Raw genomic sequence first — 22,022 nt, forward strand, 5'->3', positions numbered from 1 at the left:
TTCTCACACTCACTTTCTAATGCAAACAGTGGTGGGACAACATTTTATAATTGCTAGCTTTCAGTATTTGTTAAAATTTTTTGATAAGGAAATTGCACTCCAGCGCAACAATCTCGCAGCATCCAGGCGTCACAAATTTAGCAACCGTTGTCACACAGCAGATGAAAACAAACTGATCCGGCTGGAACGGTTCGTCCGAGATCGTGGCGACAGCGTGAATAATACAATGGATGATAAATCGTGAGAGAGCGGGTGGAGAGTCGCGATCGCTGAGAGATGCGTTAGTTCCTGACTATAGCAGATGGGGAGAGGGAAGTAATTGCTGTCTGGAAAAAAAAAGTTGAATGACAGGATCGCGCATTGGGTTCAATTGGTGGGTGGCTTAGTATAGGACCTTGGAGCTTGGAATGATGTTATGCGAATGTCCTCTACTGATTGAAATCCATTGTGTGTTTCTCATCAGTCAAGAATTGAATATGCTCTGGATCGCATTGTGTTGGAAGATGAATAATTGCATCTCTCGCTTCATATAATTTTGATGCATGGACTATTTCTAAATTGAGCAATGCTACAGGTTGCCTGTTGGCAGGCGTTTCTTAAAAGATGTTGCATTGATTTGCAACATGAAGTGTATTGTCACATGATAATGTAATCTTCTAGGAAAAATGTCTACCTCTAATAAAGGATCATTTTTCAATGCTTTTGGAATGGTTTGAATGTTTTAAAATTAAGGAATGACTATTTTATTTTTATTCCCTATAATGAATGAAATAATGACTTAAGAGACTGACTTAGAGACGAATGAACTCTCAGAGTTTAAAGTCTCTCTTATTCAATACCTTCCTTCCTTTTCACGAGTAATTGCCTAGAAGGGCGTATGCTTTTGAGTGTGGAGTTTATCTAAATAAATGTTGCCTTTAAAACGGGTTGTATAGAAAAAATCTGTCAAAGAAAAAAAAACCAAACCCTTTGAAAGAATTACTGAGACTTTCAAACCCTTGAAAGAATTACTGAGACTTTGAGCTTGGGTAGACTGTACAATTCCTAGTTGCTCTCCGTGATTGACCTGAATCAACCAAGTTGCACAAAGAACACACAGAATGACGCTTGGGACTAGCGAATCATTCTCGTTGTGCAATTTTCGTTGATTCGAGCTTCAAATGGTCAATAACAACGCCGCCACGTCCTTACAGTCACCAAGGAAAGGGAAGGAATGTTAGTATGATATTCGCCACCCGGAGGCCAGAAGGGTCGCATCTATAGTGTGGTTCCCTAGCGTATATCAAGGAAGGGATAGTTGTTAGTGGGAATGGTTAAGAAAAATCAGGATTCACTGCGGTAAGTGATTAGATTATGTAAATGCGAACAATTGACCTCTCGACAAAACAAAAATCCAAAATGTGTTACAATACGTGGCAGAGATTATATTTAGGTATCCTGAGAAGGAAAACCTGTAAAACTGATACATTTTATATAATATATTATATTAATATATTCATATTCATCGCATGTACTTTTCATCGAAATTCAATCGTGTTGGCGGAGATTCAATAGTGGGAAACCTGAGAAAGTAACCGAAAAACTCCTCCAAGGCCAACCGATCCGGCGATATGTTCCGTTATTCATCACACCTACTCTGAGCCTGATCACTAACATCACCTCACGGTGAAAACGATATGAAGTGTATATAACCTTGCATACAAATCATCTCGCCCTCAGCGCGAAGAGACGCTCGTAATGAGGCCTCCTTTATCACACTTCAATCGCGACGACGGAGAGCTATTTTTGGGAAACGTAAGCCGTCCTCGTGCACGATTTTCCGTAGCTGTTTTCGATAAATTGTATCATATGTGACTGTGAAATCGACAAAGATATGATGCGTAGAGACTTGATATTCGTGGGTATTTTTGGAGGATCTCTCGCCGTGTAAAAAGTTCCAGTCATTGTACCAACGAGTCACTATTGCTGATGTCAGCGGAGGCTATAGGGTTTTCATTCAGGAAAACGTTTTGTTTATCATATATCCAACTAATAAAATACCCTTTAATTTTATTCGACGTTTATCATGTTATACTGCCTCTTCTTAGACTACGAGAATGTCGGACTATTAAACTCATCCACAGGATTAAAAATGACAAGAATATTCACCATAACTTGACAATACCTATAGTCAATCACCAACACATCACACGACAAGCACGGAATTTAATGCGAAGTCGGGCAACGACAAATGTCTTTCTGAATTTTTTTGACATAGAACTACGTCTTTCAAGAAGGGTGCCAAATCAGAAAACAGGTGACGTTTTTATGAAAAAAAAGATAACGTTAATAACCATTTTCAGTGTGAACGAATTCTCATGATTTGCATACCAATCGAATCGGAAATTCTCTAAGATTTGTTTGATATGCTATACATTACAATTCGCTAATCTCTAAACGGTTGAAATTCATGAAAACTGGAAAAACTTCCTTTTTTCCTATACATTTGTTCTGCCGATTTGTGTGCTAACCTTATCCGTATTTCGAATGCTTATAACTTTCTCAGCAAATCGGAAAGATGTTTGCATCAATTGATAAGAAATATTTCTACGCGTCTATCACGTCTATCACTATATTATTTTTCATGAAATGAACAATTGAATAACTGTAAAATGTCAAGCTTTATTCAAACGCCCTAACTGCCAAGTTTTGATTCGCCCGATTTACTGTTTCCCCAACACAGACTTCAAAATCGATGTACCTGTGGAAATCCGCTCTGCAAATATACATGCAAATCGGGGGTATTTTTTGGTGTTGAGTACTTTTGTACTCGCTTGTCGCTGTGCAGATCGAAATATGTTCCCCTAAAACGTACTTTTAAACTGAGAAGCCTGGGAAAAATAGTCATTTCAAATACTAGAGGTGGATGAACTTTCGCGGTTCGAGAACTACGTAATCATGAGATGTGCAATAATTTCAGAGGGAAATGTGAAATATAATGATCGTTTGACAATTCCTCCGTTCACATATTTTGGTAGTCCTAGGCATAATATCAAACGTAAAAGGACGTTCATAAAATTCATTTGTAACGAAAAACATAATCTATTACAAAAATTTCGATGCATTCTAAAATAATATTCGAAGTGGTAAACAAGTGGATTGCATAATATAATTGCGTAGTTCTACGTCGAAAATATGCGGTTGAGTCCTAGATACAACCCCTAACATTTTTTTAGACGTAGGATTACGTCTTTCGGGAACATATTGGGGTACAAATTAAAAATCGAAAATCGAGCACATCGTGAAAAAAAATGTCCAATTTCAAACGCTTATTGCTCAGTCATTTTATGATGGATTGATGGAATTTTTGCGTCAATCGATTTCGGCACTCCATAACAAATTTTTATATTAAGAAAATAATATATGCCATGAAACTAACTATCGAATAATTGAAAAATATCAACCCCTATCCTAACGGAAATACCCTCTTTTGATTGGTCAAAATTGACGACACATGCGGCGGTTCCTTATCAGAGGAATCAAAACTAAATAGCCTGGGGGAAATCGGCATTGCAAATATATGAAAGAAGGGGGAGCTTTTGCTTCCAACGAAATGTGTTCCCTAACAGAGACATCTAAACCAAAATACCCGGGTGAACTCGGCATTGCAATTTAGAGGCGAATGAACTTTTAAGTTTAAATCTTCTATAATACAATAATCTAACTAAATAACATTGTAAATATATGCAAGTCGGGGGCATTTTTATTTTGCAAGTAAAGTGAGTGATACGATTAATTCTAGCAAATAAAATTTATATTTGGAATTTTAATATTGGTTGCTTCGTGACATTTCATATCAATGACCGATCGTGTATTGTGAAAAATTGAGCACAAGTGTAAGTTTAAAATTGTATATGGTAGCAGTTGTGTTAAAAATGACTTGATATATGAAACGATTTATTACAATTTTCATAAATAAAATTCAAGGTGTGTTACTTCTTGGCAACGTGTCGTTTGGTTTAAGCTGTCTGTTGTGTTGTATTCATTTTTACCCAAGGAATGTTTATACGGCGAGAAAAATTGGAAAAGTGAAGAAATATTGGCAAGAAGCAGTTAGCAGTTATCAAACCCCTTACTTCATTAATCTAGGACATTGATGAGACTAAAATAAAATCGTGGGGCATACAATGGAATCGTTAACTGTGGATAATGGAAATTAAACTTGTCCCACGATTTTATTTTAGTCTTATTAATGTCCTAGATTAATGAAGGAAGGGGTGTGATAACTGCTAACTGCTACTTGCCTAATTATTTTCTAACTTTTAGTACATTGCTATGTTTAACCACAATGAAACCGTTTAATTAAAAAGTTTTTTTTACTTATTTAATCTCATCAATGTCCTAGATTAATGAAGGAAGGGGTGTGATAACTGCTAACTGCTACTTGCCTAATTATTTTCTAACTTTTAGTACATTGCTATGTTTAATCACAATGAAACCGTTTAATTAAAAAGTTTTTTTTACTTATTTTATTTCTATTTATATTGTTTCCTCTTATTTTATGGATCCCTTGAAAAATATTATTTTTCACTGGGGCAAATACATTTTTGTTCTTCATGTATTTGACAGGGGTACGACTAAAACGTCAAATCCCTCATTGCCAGTGTACCCAATATTGCTGCGGTTTACTGACATTTTGGTTCAATCAATTACTGTTGTGTACAACTCGGTGCGGTTATATAGTCGAATAGTGGCTAACTTTAAACTCCATGTTAAATGTGAACGCCTCCATGTGAAACCGGAATATGAAAATCGCTCATGCAGTTAGAATAAAGCAGCGCATTTTTCGATTTCAATCCTCGTAAATGATATGTTGATAAACAAATGACGCCATATTGATTTTGATTTTGGGTAGCCTATATTCAATTGATGTCTAACCCCTGGTATTTGACCATCACCTCGTTTCTAAGGGTGCTCATACACTGTTTGACCGAAGCCAAATATTTGACTCTTTTTGACAGATAAAATTTGGTCAACGTGTACTGATCAAATATATTCTACACAAAACACGACAAGCAAATATTCAATTATTGGATGCCTAAAATATTTTTTCAGTCTGTTCTTCGAACCTGTCGGTACATGGTTAGGTTACCTTGAATATTTCAGTTGATTTTTTCCATGTTCGGTGTTTGATATTGTTTACTACTGTTGAAAATTGAAGAGTGGCAAACAAAATAGTGTTTGTACAAATATCAAATCAAACCTTATCTGTCAAAAAATATCAAATATTTGACCTCCGGGCAAACAGTGTACGGCCACCTTAAATGTTTGTGTCCTGGCTTCGTCTTTTTATCAATTGGCGCCCATCTTTAGAATCCTTGAATAAGAGTATCTTTGAGTTGACGATGAGTGGAAGGCATAAAAATTAAAATTTAAAAAAAAAATTATCGGATACTATCAAAAGACATATGCCTACCAACACTGAGAAGCAATTAAAAACTCGTCGTGTCCGTGAGTAGCTGTGTTTGTTTACGTGATTGTTGAAAGTAAATAACAGCAATAGACAAGCTAGACAAAACAGTTGTCCAGTCTGCAGACAGTACGTAATTCTGTATTCACTGGTGTTCGCGAATAAAACTTGTATCTAGAATTACACAAGTGCGTTCTAAGATAAAAGTGTCCGTTGTTATCTGGGCGCAAACAAAGAGCCATGAGGTTTTTGAATACCATTTTCGGAACATTTTTGCATTATGGGCACTTAAATCGACATTCAATGGGAACTCAGACTCTTCGCGAACGTATTAAGCCGATACGATGACAACTAAAGCTTCCGTCAAAATATTCAAACTAATATAAGAGAGATAATACTGCAATAGTTACTTTTCTTGCTTTTCATTTCAGACTCCATACTAAGAGGCTATGTAACAGATGAACTTAACCTTACTCCACGTTATGATGTCCAGGGAAACTGTTCAAAATGCTTTTATGTAAAAACAACCCGAATCGATTGGAGGAATACTTTCACTTGGCACCGATTGCGTGGTCGTACTGAAAAAAAAGTACCTCCCTTCGTATCAACACATTGCACCAACACTTCGTCTGAATAGTTCAGAGTAATTTGGCTTGCGACGTTCGATTGATAAACGTCGAGATAAGAGGAGTTATAGTAGGTTCCCTTGCTAAGTATGGTCATTGTAGCGAGTGAGCCTGTGTGGGTATAAACATTCCATGTACAGTTTTCTTGTAACTCATACGTTGATCATTGTTCAGAGTTATTTCACCTGGAGAGGGGTCAATCATTTTTTATTAGGGTTTAACCAATGGACTTCTTTTTAATGACGTAAAGGTTGTTCATGTCGAATTCTGAGTTTTTAGTTAAGCACAGAGTTCAACCCTGGACTCAACCCTGGACTCAATACATATCGCACCGATGACACATGAACGCAAACGGTATGCGTAATTATCATCACGAAAGCAGAGAGGGCAAGCTGATATAAACAGATAATAAAATACGCTCAATGGAAGTCACGAACAATTGTTGGCAGATAAATACTTCCATCCCGGATGCAAAATGGTTTTATCCCGGATCTACCATCGAAAAACAAAAAATACAAACAATAACCTACTTTGCAAAAACAGATCATAAAAATCGTCCTCTCTGGTATCCGCACTTTGTTTGCGCTTAATCTCGAACATTTTGTGTTTCCGTTCACTTAAACCACACACTCGCGGTTCCGGCTGATAAGCGTAAAGAAGCTTCTCATCGTTTGGTCAAATGTCTCCCAACTGAAAACCGCCAACCAAGTGCACACAGCACTTTGTCATCGCGTAGAGTCGCCTTGGCCGTACGGATAACCAGGTGTATGTTAGTTCGATAAAAAATAACAGCCAGCAAAAAGTGCAAAACTGACAGAAAAATCGATCGCACGTTTGCGTGCAATAGTTATTTTTGCTTATTTTTATGGCAAAATTTTGCTTTTGCCGCCTATCGAACACACGAGAGCCGAGAACCCGGCAATGGCAATCGATAGCGACCTATCGCAGCCAGGAAGTGCCTTCACCTAGGTTTCAAAGTCACGCCAAGTTTCGGCACGTGCGATGAAATTCAATAGTCATACCTTCGATCATGACGGAATGCTGCGGATTGTGAATGATGCGGATCTGGCGATCGGCTAGCTGCGGTTCACCATACGCGCCACCGATGTCGTTGGGCAGCTGCCACAGGGCACTTCGTTCCTCGAGTGGATCGCGGGGAAAGTAAAGCGGCGCTAGTACCTCGTAGATGCCGCGCTCATTCGGTTCAAGGCAAACTATCACAAACTCGGCGCGGTATTGCTCCAGAAAACGACGGATGGTTCCTGCAACGAGGGGAGGTATCAGCGCTTTATCGCGAGACGACCATAAAACCCGACGACTTACTCAGTGCTATATGCGCAGCGGTGTCTGGTGGGAAATTTCTTTGCACTGAGTTGATATCACATAGAGCGATGGTTCTTAAGCCTAACTCTTTCGCTTTGTACAAAACGTTCCTGAAACAAGAGAACGAGAAGAAATTTCATTAATTGTTTGTTAAGAGGTCTACTGCTTCTGCAGCAATGCCCTTGAGCGTAGTCTTGAGTGTAAGTCTGTGCGGACGACTTGCTGGACTTGCGATATATTCAGAATTGTTTGAAGATCTTAAAGTACCTGGAGTAGGAACTCGTACAGTGTACTCAATATCAATATCTTGAATATGATCAGACCTATAATCTTTTTAATTAAGCCTATAATACATCTTTTTCATTCTATAACAACAACTACTACCATACTGCAAACGTTGGGGACAAATCTTGAATCAACACGATACAAAATTTCGGAAATCTAGAGTATCTGGGAAAATAGGAAAATTAGAAAAAAAATAGGTAAAATAGGTATCTGGGAAAATTTACATTTGTGAATACGAAAACAGAAATAATATGTTAAATAAACAATCATCCTTGTTTTCGTTCATTATACACTTCATTATACACTTCATTTAACACTCCTATACTCGCGCATTGGTCTGTCAGACCGAGAAATCAATAATTCGTTAATTTCTCAGAAAATATCAACACTACGATTTTGCGATGCTCTCTAGCTTCGTTATTCGTCGTTCGTCATCGTTTAGTGTATCGCATTTTTGGTACAATGGGGACGTGTGCCACTTTTTTAACACTTTCGGTCTGACACACCGACGCGAGTATAGGAGTAACTTTTTTGGAAAAATGTCATTTTTCGTATTCTAGAATATTGTTGAATGAAATGTGAGGGACTTAGAATGCAAGGGGTGTAAGTGACTTGATCGATTCCTCTTCATCAACTTTGTCTTTAGTTAATAACTCAACTGCAAAAACGTTCTAATTTGAGTTTGCTAGAGAATCCGATAGATGAGGTTCTGACCTATCTTCCTCATTGTCAAATACAGCTTGGAATGTATTTGTAGCTAAGTTATGACCAAAAGTAAGAGTCGATGTAGAGAAATCGATCAAATCACTTACACCCCTTTCATTCTAAGTCCCTCATGTATAAATCATCCCCTCATGAGCCCCTCATGTATAAATTTAGGGGTGTAAGTGATTTGATCGATTTCTCTACATCGACTCTTTCTTTTGGTCATAACTTAGCTGCAAGCTCATTCCCAGCTGTATTAGAGGTCAGAACCTCATCTATCAGGTTCTATAGCAAACTCAAATTGGAACGTTTTTGCAGTTGAGTTATTAATCAAAGAGAAAGTTGACGAAGAGAAATCGATCAAGTCACTCACACCCCTTGCATTCTGAGCCCCTCAATTAATGTTAGTGGCGTGGAATATTTTTTGAATATAATGCATAAGATCTTTACCGGACTATTCTTATTTGATTTCAGTCCCTTTTATAACTGGATTGAACGAATCCATATATTAATTATTCGTCGTTAGATTCATACGTTCAAAAGCAAAATATAAATGTTTGACCTTCGTGTAGTTATTCGCTAAATATAATGGTCATACATATACACACTTGTGAAAAAATTTCACTTGTGGAAGAATTGTAAACAGTGAACTATAAACTAATCGGTAGCTTATGGTAACTTATAACAGTTACAGTTTCGGGGATATTTTTTGACGTAGGACTACGTCTTTCATTTCTATACCGGGGTGTAAAATCAAAGTTTCGAAAACGAAAGCGTTACGCCGGAGACCGAGATTTTGAGCGTTAATAGCTCCTAACTGAACGAAATGGTATGATAAACACTTCATTCGAACGATAAAATGTCTACGCGTTATATACTTGTTACTTTTTGATCCAAAAACTTGTTTCAATAGTCTTAAAATTGCTTTCAAAACAGGCTATTGAAATCACCAATCGGTATATAAGCGAGCGCCGCTCGGAAATCCACTCAGTTCTAATTGAACAGCGATTGGAGCATGTTGTCGCTGTTGCGGTGAAGCTCTTTATTTATCATGAAAGCGCGGATGAACGGTGTCACCAAGAGCCTGTTTGTGCACCCTAGGCCAGAAGGGAATCTATCAGGAGGAGAGTGATGCAACAAACGGTTCCCTGGGAAGACATCGCTACACACACATACACGCGCGGCTATTAACAGGTGGTTATCGAGTTGGCATTAACCACTGGTGGGCTTCCAATATCGAGGAAAATGTGGAAATATCTAATCGTTACTGAAAATAATCTGCCAGTTCCTCTGGGAATTTTCAAAATATATTCATGTGAAAGAGTTTAATTGAATGTTTTCTATCCATGTAACACTGTGACCAAATACATTTGGTTTTGTGGTTTTTCAATCAATCGCAATTAACAGGATAGCTTCAGAAGATTATTCTTCCCCATCAGTAGGATATTTCCGTATCCAATATTGTATGCGCCCGCAATCGATTATTGCTCAGTCGCCGAAAGCTCCGAGCTCAGAGAGTTCATTCCCCTCTAGTTTGCCTTCCAAATTGCCATCGTAAACCACACCTTCTCTCGATTCAATCACACACAAAAAGCATACTTAAGCGATATTCTGGTGGTGAGACACATTCATTTTTCGTGAGGACATCGACAAGACAACATCGTTGCCTAACGTGCTGGAGGAGGTGGACGGCGAAGGATCCACACATACACGCGCAGAACTCTTTCCGTTAGGATGCCATTCAGCAACGAGAAAGTTCCGGAAAGATCTAATCGTTACTGAAAATAATCTGCCAGTTCCTCTGGGAATTTTCAAAATATATTCATGTGAAAGAGTTTAATTGAATGTTTTCTATCCATGTAACACTGTGACCAAATACATTTGGTTTTGTGGTTTTTCAATCAATCGCAATTAACAGGATAGCTTCAGAAGATTATTCTTCCCCATCAGTAGGATATTTCCGTATCCAATATTGTATGCGCCCGCAATCGATTATTGCTCAGTCGCCGAAAGCTCCGAGCTCAGAGAGTTCATTCCCCTCTAGTTTGCCTTCCAAATTGCCATCGTAAACCACACCTTCTCTCGATTCAATCACACACAAAAAGCATACTTAAGCGATATTCTGGTGGTGAGACACATTCATTTTTCGTGAGGACATCGACAAGACAACATCGTTGCCTAACGTGCTGGAGGAGGTGGACGGCGAAGGATCCACACATACACGCGCAGAACTCTTTCCGTTAGGATGCCATTCAGCAACGAGAAAGTTCCGGAAAGATCTAATCGTTACTGAAAATAATCTGCCAGTTCCTCTGGGAATTTTCAAAATATATTCATGTGAAAGAGTTTAATTGAATGTTTTCTATCCATGTTACACCTGTGACCAAATATGTTTCAATCAAGTGCTATTAACAGGTGGTTATCGAGTTGGCATTAACCACTGGTGGGCTTCCAGTATCGAGGAAAATGTGGAAATATCTAATCGTTACTGAAAATAATCTGCCAGTTCCTTTGGGAATTTTCAAAATATATTCATGTGAAAGAGTTTAATTGAATGTTTTCTATCCATGTAACACTGTGACCAAATACATTTGGTTTTGTGGTTTTTCAATCAATCGCAATTAACAGGATAGCTTCAGAAGATTATTCTTCCCCATCAGTAGGATATTTCCGTATCCAATATTGTATGCGCCCGCAATCGATTATTGCTCAGTCGCCGAAAGCTCCGAGCTCAGAGAGTTCATTCCCCTCTAGTTTGCCTTCCAAATTGCCATCGTAAACCACACCTTCTCTCGATTCAATCACACACAAAAAGCATACTTAAGCGATATTCTGGTGGTGAGACACATTCATTTTTCGTGAGGACATCGACAAGACAACATCGTTGCCTAACGTGCTGGAGGAGGTGGACGGCGAAGGATCCACACATACACGCGCAGAACTCTTTCCGTTAGGATGCCATTCAGCAACGAGAAAGTTCCGGAAAGATCTAATCGTTACTGAAAATAATCTGCCAGTTCCTCTGGGAATTTTCAAAATATATTCATGTGAAAGAGTTTAATTGAATGTTTTCTATCCATGTAACACTGTGACCAAATACATTTGGTTTTGTGGTTTTTTAATCAATCGCAATCAACAGGATAGCTTCTGAAGATTATTCTTCCCCATCAGTAGGATATTTCCGTATCCAATATTGGATGCATAAAACCTTGTGCCTCCAACGTAACGCTCTCGTTTTCGAAGTTCTCCAAATATTCATTCATTCAGAATGAATTCAGATTCAACTTCATACAAATGATCTCTATATCAACGAGAGTCCTACGTCACCCTTGCGGTTATACCATAGATATAACCCACTTCCTGTTTTTTATAATGGACAATATCGACAAGAATACAAGAAAAAGAAAATGAAGTTCCTAGAAATCTTTTTATATCATCTTTTTATGCCCCATCTAAAAAGGCATTAATTCTTAGTTTACTAAGAAATAATGCCTAAACAAAGAATATTAGAAATATGCAAACTTTATATTCCAGAACCTTTACCATCTGGTAATTATCTAGAAGGTCGTCATATATTCTTCTCTTCGATAAAAGCCCAGAAAAACATACAACAACTGCATGGAATGTAAAAAATATGTTTGTTTCGAGCATGCATTTATGCTATGTTCTGATTCTCACACCAATGAAACCACAATCGATTAATACGTTTTTATGTTATTTTATAGCTCTTTATACTTCCATGAATTATATTCAGTTGCTTACTTTTAATTAATAACAGTAAAAAATTTGAATTTCGTTATTTGTGTTGGAGTATCAAAAATTATTCTATTTTGAGGAGGCTGAATTAGATGACTATTAAAACATAATAAAGACGAAGAAAACATATTTTTTGGAGTTTGTTCATTCAATCATACCCTCTTCTACAAATAAATGCCAATAAAGCCTGAAAAGTACACAATGGCAACATTACAGAGAAGTTTAATTTTCGGTCTGTGACACCGTGCGCGAGTATACGTGTTATGATTTTGTACGCGAGTACAGGAGGGTAAGAACTAAATATACTAAATTAAAAATCTAGAGCAACATGTCAAAAGGGCCTATCTTCTTTGATCGATTCTCTTCATCTACATTCTCTTTCATTAATAACTCAGCGGTAAAAGCATTTCCTGATGTGTTCTACGATAAGGAGTGTGAAAGGGAACCTCGTTTATCAAACTACATGGCAAAACTAGAGCAAAATCAGTCTGAAAGGCCGTGGATATCGAAAGAGAAAGTCGATGAAGAGAAACGATCAAAGAAGATAGACCCTTTTGACATGTTGCTCTAGAAATGTTTGAAAGCCACATTGGAGTTCGGGTTGTGCAACGTACTGGAGTGGACTAGAGATGGGCAAAACAGTTCACTTTGATGAACGGTTCAGTCACAAACCGTTCATCTAAGTGAATCAGCCAACATCTATAGACAGCTATTCATATATATCGTTGGATTGGATAGTGTACGTATGGGATTTATATTTTTGAAATTTAGTGGGGAAAGATAGGGTGCTTCTTCTTTAAAAGTCGCAAACTGTATGTGAAAATATGTTTATCGAACGACAAAAGTATAAGTAATAATTTAATGCGAACAAAATATGTGCAATTTTTCATATTTTCTGTATGGACAACACACAGATTCCATGTAAGATCATATTTCATTCAGAGGAAAAATTCAGCAACTATTTCTACTAACAAAAGATGCACACAGATTCCATGTAAGATCATATTTTATTCAGAGGAAAAATTCAGCAACTATTTCTACTAACAATCAATTAATAAACAAAATATATAACGATAACACGTACACGCAATAGGCCAAACAATGGATTGAAAGCAACGAATAAACTTTCTTCTCAACTTGCCCTCACTCTGAGATTTTATGTTTACCTAATTCTTGAATCGCCCCAGCTTCCCCTAGATTTTTTTCTGATAATCAGGAAGTTTCGCGGAATTGAAGAAAATACATGAAATTGAAAATATACAGCTTCGCCTTTAAAACTACGAAAATCTAATTTAATTTTTAACCCAAAATTGAGTATACATCAACAAAATAAACCTTGGGTTACATGCATTTTGCTCGTAAATAACAATATCGTTTTATTTTTCTTACAAGCATTCTCGTTCTATTTATCCATTCCGTCCAGCGCAAATCAGTTCAGCTGCACTCTTTCGTTCGCAAACAATTTGCCCGCAAACACTTCGTTCTCGAACAGTTCGTTCTCAAACAGTTCACTCCCAATCAGTTCTTTCCCATACAGTTCACTCGCAAACAGTTCGTTCACAAACAGTTGTTCACTCTCAATCAGTTCACTCTCAAACAGTTCACTCACAAACCGTTCTTTCGGAATCAGTTCGTTCACAAACCGTTCGCTCGCAATCAGTTCGTGGGGAGAACTACCGTTCTTTGAAAAAGAACGACCGTTCGTTCACTCTTTTCGGCGAACTAGTTCTTTCGTACCGTTCGTGAACGGTTTGCCCATCTCTAGAGTGGACGTGTTTTTTCGTTCCGTGATATAGCCTTTGAATACATGTGTTTTTTTTATCGTTTAACAGTTTTGTGATTCGTGAACGGGTGGAAGTTTATCTGTTCTGCTCTACTGAATAGAAAACCTGTGAAATTTTGTTTGATTACATGAAAGAAAGAAAAACAAAATCAAATAGTGTCATGGCATCAATCGGGCGAAGCCAAAATGGCGTCAGCTCGCAATTTTTTGTGAAAATTCTCTCTGTTTGTTGTGTTCTCGGTTTAGCATTGTGTTTTCAATCGTTGCGCTCTCGGTTCCGAATTATGCTCATTATCGTTGCGCTTTAGATTTCACATTATGACGTGCTCCCATGTCGCATGTGTACAGTGTAGTGGCAAAAATATACTTGCAGTGGTATTATCACTAAGTAGAGGAGCACCGCTGTTTTGTCAACAGGAATCAAATTATTGCAGCTGAGTTGGATTATTTGTATTCATAACGTCCAGATTTAAATAACGTGATAGTAGAAGAGAGCTAGTAGAGTTGTTCGTGACCGACAGCGCGAAAGAGGAGCAAGTGTTCAATAAAATAGTTTCCCGTTTCCATCCCAATACTTGTTCCTGTCCAATCCACTCCCTTCCTAACAAAAATGCAACGTGTGGTGCATTTCACTAATACAGACAGCATGATTTTAGCTTACACATATACAATGTGAAGCAAACGAAGAATACCATCTCCACGCTATTTGTCATTCCAAATCCAACCTTCAAATGTAAAAGATCGCAAATATACCATCCGTTGTTTGTAGTATTCCAAGTGTTTAATTCCAAAGTGTTTTCCAGTCTCCATACAAGCCGCATTCCAAATCCTGAGCTATCATCCTGGTCTCCTTCAGCCGAAGGATTCGCCATATTCCTCAATGGTGTGATCCACCAAGAGTTGTTTTGTTTTTCGACAAAGTGAGAGCGGACGAAGTGTCATAAACGGTAGAGCGAATGAAACACGATCTAAAGCATTCACTCGTCAGGGACTTTTGACGTGGGACTACGTCTAACCGGAATATATGGAGGGTAAAATGAAAACCTAAACACAGAACATGCAGGAAAAAATAAAAGATTTCGAATGCTTATAGCTCGAACATTTCGTACTGGATAGGAGAGATGTTTGCATCACTTGATAGGGAATATTTCTACGCATCTATCGCAACTAACAAAATGTTGTTTTTCATTAGATAAACAATTGAATAACTGTAAAATATTAGGTGTTATCTAAACGCCCTAACTGCATCGTTTTGATTGGCCCGATTTACGGTTTCCCTAACACAGCCATCAAAACCAAGCAGCCTTGGGGAAATCGGCATTGCAAATACATGAAAGTAGGGGGACTTTTGTTCTCATCGAAAAATGTTCCCTAACACAGACTTTAAAACCAAGCAGCGAAATCGGCATTGCAAGCACACGAAAGAGCCTAGAGGCGAGTGCACTGAAAAGTTTAAACCCTCTTAAAGCCAAAAAGAAGAAAAAGAACACACGAAAGTAGGGGGAGCTTTTGTTCCCACCGAAATGTGTTCCCTAATAGAGATTTCTAAACCAAGGTGCCTGGAGAAATCGGTATTTCAAATTCATGCAAGTCGGGGGTATTTTTGTTCCGACTGGAATGTGTTTCCCTAACACAGACTTCAAATCCATGAAGCGTGCGGAAATCGGCATTGCGAATTCATACAAATCGGGGGTATTTTTGTTCCGATTGAAATGTGTTTCCCTAACACAGGCTTCAAAACCAAGGTTTCTGGGGAAATCGGCTCTGCAAATAAATGCAAACTGCGAGTGCTTTTGTCCTCGCTTGCCTTTGTGCAGACTGTATTATGTCTGTCCTAACATGATCTTCTAAACTTAGGAACCTGGGAAAATCGTGCAGCCACTAGAAGCGAATGAACTTCCCAGTTTCAAGCAAATTCGAGATTCGAGAAGTATGTACACTTTTGGGATGTAAACTTCAGAGGGAAATGTAAAATAAAATAATCGTTTGATAATTTTTTTTTGTCTTTATTGGAAAGATTTTCAGCCTTAGGCTGGTTCATCAAACGTTTGATAATTCTTCCGTACATATATTTTGTTCTAGTCATCATACCAAACGTAAAAGGTCCGTCATTAAATTTACTTGTAACGAAGAACAATCAATCACAATAAATGAATTGACTTTACACGGCATTTGTTCATTTTTTTTCATTCACAAAGCAAATATATTGAACTCAATTGAATTTGGAAACTGTTTCATTCAATCAAGAATTTAATCAATACAAACGAATGATTGCTAAGCTAAGGTAGTTCCACGTGAACCTTGCGGTTATATCATAGATATAACCCACTATTTTTTTTTCTCTCTTTCATTATTGCATATACACCCAGGTTTTTTTTACGCGGGGGTATGTACCTCGCAAAAAACCGCGTCATTTGGAAAATCCGCGTAAAAGAAAACCGCGTTGATTAAAAAATCCGTGTAAAAAAAACTGCGTTAATTGGAAAATCCGCGTAAAAAAAACAATGTCACCTATTTATAGATATCTATCCTTATGTATAACGGAAGTAAAAAGTTAAGTGTTGCTTGCTTCCGAAAATCCGTAGTTTTTTCCTGCAATTTCGTTGGTTACTGGTAGCTATAGTTTGGTTTTCCTCACGAACGAGGTCATCTGCTGTTGCTAGAAGATTCCCTAATAATTTGTACACTCTTCTGCCGATGGACATGCAGTACAACGTCCAGAGCTAAGTAGACAGGGAAGGACATTCACGAAACGTTACCCAAAACCTAAAATCCACGTAAGAATCGTGATACGGTTCGGCACTAAGCGCTAAGCTCCGTTACAAGCACTAATTACCGTAATATGCTCTGAGGGAACATGGGAGAAAAATGTGAGCTGAGGGGAAGATGTGATATTGCACTGGTTTTACGCGGGTACCGCGTAAAACAAACCGCGTTAATTGCAAAATTCGCGTAAAAAAACCGCGTTAATTGGAAAATCCGCGTAAAAAAACCTAGGTGTACGTTTGTTGTGATTGTGCAGAGGCGAAGAGTCTGTATGTCGGTTTGTTTTTCTCCGCTCAGATATTTGCGCTACATTCTCTTCACAGCGCCGCTCTCGATGAAATGGGTTTCATGGGCCAAGCAATGACGTCTAGGGATACTCTTGCCAAAAGTTATAGATGTGAAGTTATGCTTAAAGTGGAGATTTCGCAAACATTTTAGTTGCTCTGAACACAGATAAATATAGATGGATGTTTGATTATAGATTCGAAGATTTTCTGATCTATGATCTCTTCAAATTTATGGAGATTGAATTAGTGTGGATAGTGTTGTAGCGAAAATGTAATTTTTCACCGTAAGGCAGCGGTGACACTGGATGCAGAATAGTGGTCGTACGAATTGTATGCAATAGTGAAAGTAAACAACCACATTGAGTTGTATTGGTGTGGTTACATTCCTTTCCCCTAGCTTCGCTCGAATTCGTTAACTTCTATCGAACAAAATTGTATGTTTCTATTAGGACAATCAAATTTTCGTGCGTACTTCGAGCCAATGTCACCTTACCCTAACTCATCTCACTTCAGTTTTGTATTCCTTCTGTTTATTGTACGTATGCGTAAATATAACTGTTGCTTCTATGTTAATGCTTTCGTATATGTATAGTATTACAGGCATTCTTTGAATTTCGCAAAATTTGAATTTCGTTTTCCGAGTGGTCGGTAGTTCGCATTCAAATGATCACATCACTTATCTCGATGAATCCTGATTCTTACCTCCCACTAACAACTATCCCTTCCATGATATTCGCTAGGGAACCACGCTATAAAGGCGACCCTTCTGCCCTTCGGGCGGCGAATATCATACTAACATTCCTTCTCTTCTCCTGGTGACTGTAAGGGCCGGCGTCGTTATTGACCATTTACAGTTCGAGTCACCGAAAATTGCACAACGAGAATGACTTGCTAGTCCCAAGCGTCACTCTGTGTGTTCTTTGTGCAATTTGGTTAATTCAGGGCAATCACGGAGAGCAACTACGAATTGTACAGTCTACCCAGGCTCAAGCTCAATTCCAAGGTGACATTCAGTCCGAGTGAATGAGAGGTCTGTTCCATACATACATGCACTTTAACACTTTTGAAAAAAATGGTTTTATTTGTACATTTCATTACAGCACACGAAAAGGAATGTGTTCTGCCAACGCTAGTTTGGGTGTACATGTCCAAAATGGGATATAAATGCTCGCCGAACTTGCCATTCCGTTCGATCACTGGTTGGGTAACGAATGGTACTTTCTTGTTGAAAGCACATCTCGCCAAGATCGAATGTTTGCATTTGATGCAAAAAAATCTGTAATCATCAATCGATAGTGGGTAGGGATTGCATTACCGTGCCAAAATTCCAAAAACCGGTTATTCGGTAAATTACCGGTTACTTTGAAATAAACCATTTTCTTGATGAAACGATTTTCATTGATAATGATTAGTTTACAAAAAAAATTGTAATGGGTTGTATCTAGGACACGACCGCAGTTTTCGACGTAGAACTACGAAATTATATTATTCAATCCACTTGTTTATCACTTCGGATATTATTTTAGAATGCAACGAAATTTTTGTAATATCTTTTCAGCTATTCAATTTTTTATTACTTAAGTAGTCGCGAAAGATTAGAGTAGAGTCGAAATTTATCAGCACTTCTCGTTTGTTTGGTTCAACTCGCATCAAACTTTCTCTTTCCCACTCATATATCGATCACAAACTATGAACCCTTTTGCTCCTATATTCGGCTTGAGATGTGATCGAACCCCACAACATGCAACACTAGGGTTACCCTTCTGGAATTTGAAAGCATATTTTCTTGAAATATACGTACATCTAAATAAATGCAGTGTATATCTATATTCCAAAATTCTGAATACTATTCCATATCCGCACTAGTACAAAAAATTCTCGTATGCTGTTCTTCTTTGTCGTAGCACACCTCGATACAGAGGGCTTCCTCTCCTTGTATCGAGCTGTATGTGAAATCAGCATTAGGCATGAATGGCGTTCACACAAAGAATGTGTGGCTTCAATTCAATTCAATTCTTTGTTTTTAAGAGGCTTTAAACTTTGCAGTTCATTCGCCTCTAGTGGCTTCAAATCGTGGATGGCTTATTTAAACCAAATATGTTGAAAGCGGACAGAAACAAATGTATCAGTTGCTCGTTATTGACAGCTCTGTTCGGGAATGCACACAAATCGGCAAAACAAATATATGGGAATATGAGAATGCTTCCTGTTTTCATTAATTTAAACTGTTTAGGCATTAGTGGATTGTACTGTATATTATATCAAACGAATCTTAGAGAATGTTCGATTCTATTGGTGTGCAAAGTATCAGAATTTGTTCGCTGTGAAAATAGTTATTAACGTTAACTTTATTTCACAAAAACGTGACCTGTTTTCTGATTTGGCACCCTTCCTGAAAGACGTAGTTCTACGTCAAAAAATACTAGGATAAGCGAAATGAGCCACCATCAACTTCCTCAAAAGCCGGCTTTCGAAGAAAGTAGAAAAAGGTGCTTCCATTAAGCAACCAAGACGCAATCCAGTCAAAGGCAGCGATCAGCGGACCAGCATCAGTAATAACCCGACAGGGAAGGAATAGTGTTCCACTTGGTCAATGCCAGATCTCATGTCTCATTGACAACCTGGTAAACATTGTTGGAGCTGGGCAGATAATTCTTCACTCGCTAAAATCCCTCTTCAAGTCCATGCTAAATGTTCTCAAAGGCAAGAACTTTATTTTTGCTGGACAGTACAAAAATACATTGACCAGTTTTTTTATGAGAAACCGAACAAGAAACCAAGCTCTGCGAGGAAGAAATTTTCAAGCAGCGTGAAGGATAGGTTGTGGAATACAGAAGCATAAAAATTACGATTTAGAGTTTATTTCGAAAAATCGCACAAACTTTCCGGACAACCTAATATTTTGGCAATAACAATCTAGAAAAACTTAAAAACTATTATATTTTCTCGGAACAAATAAAAATGAATCTCGCTCGCTCCATCCGTCGTATTCTCGAAAAAAATGAAAATTATGTTCAATAGTTTTCAACGAATTGTATTTTGAGCGACAAGGTCAAAAAAGAACGTATTCTCATTTGGAAGATTTGAATATAAAATTCATAGGCTTTTACGGAAATGGAATCCATAGCTTCTTCCCAACTTTCCGAAAAATATAACACAAGAATTTTGGACAAATGTTTTACCAAAACCATCTTGCCTGCTCAAATCCAATTACTTTCTAAACATTCTAGTGTTATCTAAAGACATCACGATATTTTAAACGATTCATAATGACGAACAACATTTCTAACAGAGCACTTACCTATAGCAAGCATGTAGGGCACTCTCCGAGGCGGCACGATACTGTTCGCTGTAGATAGGGCCAACGGTGTGGATAATGTACTTCGCAGGTAGAAAAAATCCTGGTGTCACGCAAACTTCACCGGTTTTGCATCCTAAAATTGCATTCGGAAATCGACAACAATGAACCGACTTCGTGTTCACAGCCTCGATTGTATCGCACAAATACTCACTTCCAACGTCGTGTACCACAGCGGATGTGAGGGCAGCTCCGGCTCGTCCGAAAATCTTCTTCGAAATCCGATTCTTCTCCGTTAGTGTCTCATCGGTGGTGTTGGTAATCGCGTCGACATCCAGCAGCGAAATGTCTCCTTGCCTGCAGTGTTTTTTTGTCGTTGTTGTTGTTGTTGTTTCGTTGTTTCAAAGTGTTACCGGAAAGAGAAGAATAGCAATAAAAAGGGATTACAAATGGGTGGTACCGAGTGCAGTTCCAGTACAGTTATTTTAAATTACTGCTTGCCCCCTTCAAACATTGGAGGGCTTCCAAGGCTTAGAATCACGTGCTCCGCACGAAGGACTCTCGATATTGGAAAAATAAATCAACCATTGCTGGGGGATGTTTGCATTCGCCCGGGGGGGTGGAATGCAAACCGGAAAATAGGTAAACTTAGCACAGGGCTTATTTGTTATGACATTGCATCTGGGGTAGACCAGCCTGAAAAATGGCGTTTCCGCATGTTGCGTGTTATTTATGCGACAGAGTGTTAAGACTTGTAAATAATCTTGTGCTGTAATTATTGCCATTTTACATTCAAGAAAGTAATCAGATTTTAAATGCACTCAGCAATCGACAAAAAAGTAGCGTGCCAGAAGGACGAAAGAAGGTCCACTCATTTCGTGCATTATGGGTCGATTAGTTAACGCTTTTCTTCTCGATTCGTGTGGTAAGGATATTTTAAGATACTATTTTATTTACTGTCACTCCTTCACCGATGCCCTGAATCGGGACGATCATTGCGAATCATTAAATTATTGAAGCGGAAAATCGGCGAATTAGATACGAGTGATTAAATACGGCGGTTCACGACCAGTTTCGTGTTTCGAAACATCGCGTGTCTGTTGTTGCGATACCGTGGAGCAATGAACTCAGGTTGTATTGACTTCAATCTGTCTTGAAGTTGCCGTGTTCAAGTGAACAGTAGGTTAAAGATTATCCATGTATATATTTATAAAACACGCGTAGATACAACATTCTTTTGAGCTGATTATTCAGTTTAGTTTGTATGAGATGAAGGGTCATGGTGAGATCGAATGTGAGATAATATCAGTTTTCGATGACGCTGATGAATGTAGACGCTCATTGACATCAAAACATAAGTGAATACTCCTCGAATTATAGAGAAAAAAAGACGTTGAATAATATGTAGAGTGTACCACAATTGCTATTGATTGTCATTGTCCTTTAAGCTCTTTCGTTATTGAAAAAGCTTCCTCAAAAATCCCCTAAATTTTTGTTACAAATATTTCATTTTCTCGTTTTCAAGTATAAATCACACGACTTCCAAAATGCACACGAAGTCAAAGTAAAATTAAGAAAATGCCCTACAAGAATCATCAGTTGGAGAATATTTTATAATTGAACTCACTTGTTGCCAGTCCAATACTTTTGTGGTAAGGCAACACCTGGTGTGATCCACCGAGAACCTCGCTCGTGTAGACAATCAACCAGAACGTCGGTGGCATGAACAGTAGGGTAAATGATC

The 22,022-nt window shown here is 38.1% G+C and overlaps 1 protein-coding gene across 7 annotated transcripts in view; it reads right to left on the minus strand.

The window, feature by feature from the left end:
* The window catches only part of LOC129765053 (protein GDAP2 homolog), a 315,411-nt gene that overhangs the window by 132,739 nt on the left and 160,650 nt on the right, over positions 1-22,022 (minus strand). For all 7 annotated transcript variants that reach the window (XM_055764883.1, XM_055764880.1, XM_055764879.1 and 4 more), the window contains exons 4-7: positions 20,493-20,635; positions 20,282-20,414; positions 7,399-7,508; positions 7,098-7,337 (exon numbers count right to left, since the gene is read on the minus strand). In XM_055764883.1, coding sequence (XP_055620858.1) covers positions 7,098-7,337; positions 7,399-7,508; positions 20,282-20,414; positions 20,493-20,635 — 626 coding nt within the window. The remainder of the gene's footprint in view (positions 1-7,097; positions 7,338-7,398; positions 7,509-20,281; positions 20,415-20,492; positions 20,636-22,022) is intronic.

This window comes from Toxorhynchites rutilus, chromosome 2 (assembly GCF_029784135.1).
Source record: "Toxorhynchites rutilus septentrionalis strain SRP chromosome 2, ASM2978413v1, whole genome shotgun sequence".
Classification (NCBI taxonomy): Eukaryota; Metazoa; Arthropoda; class Insecta; order Diptera; family Culicidae; genus Toxorhynchites; species Toxorhynchites rutilus.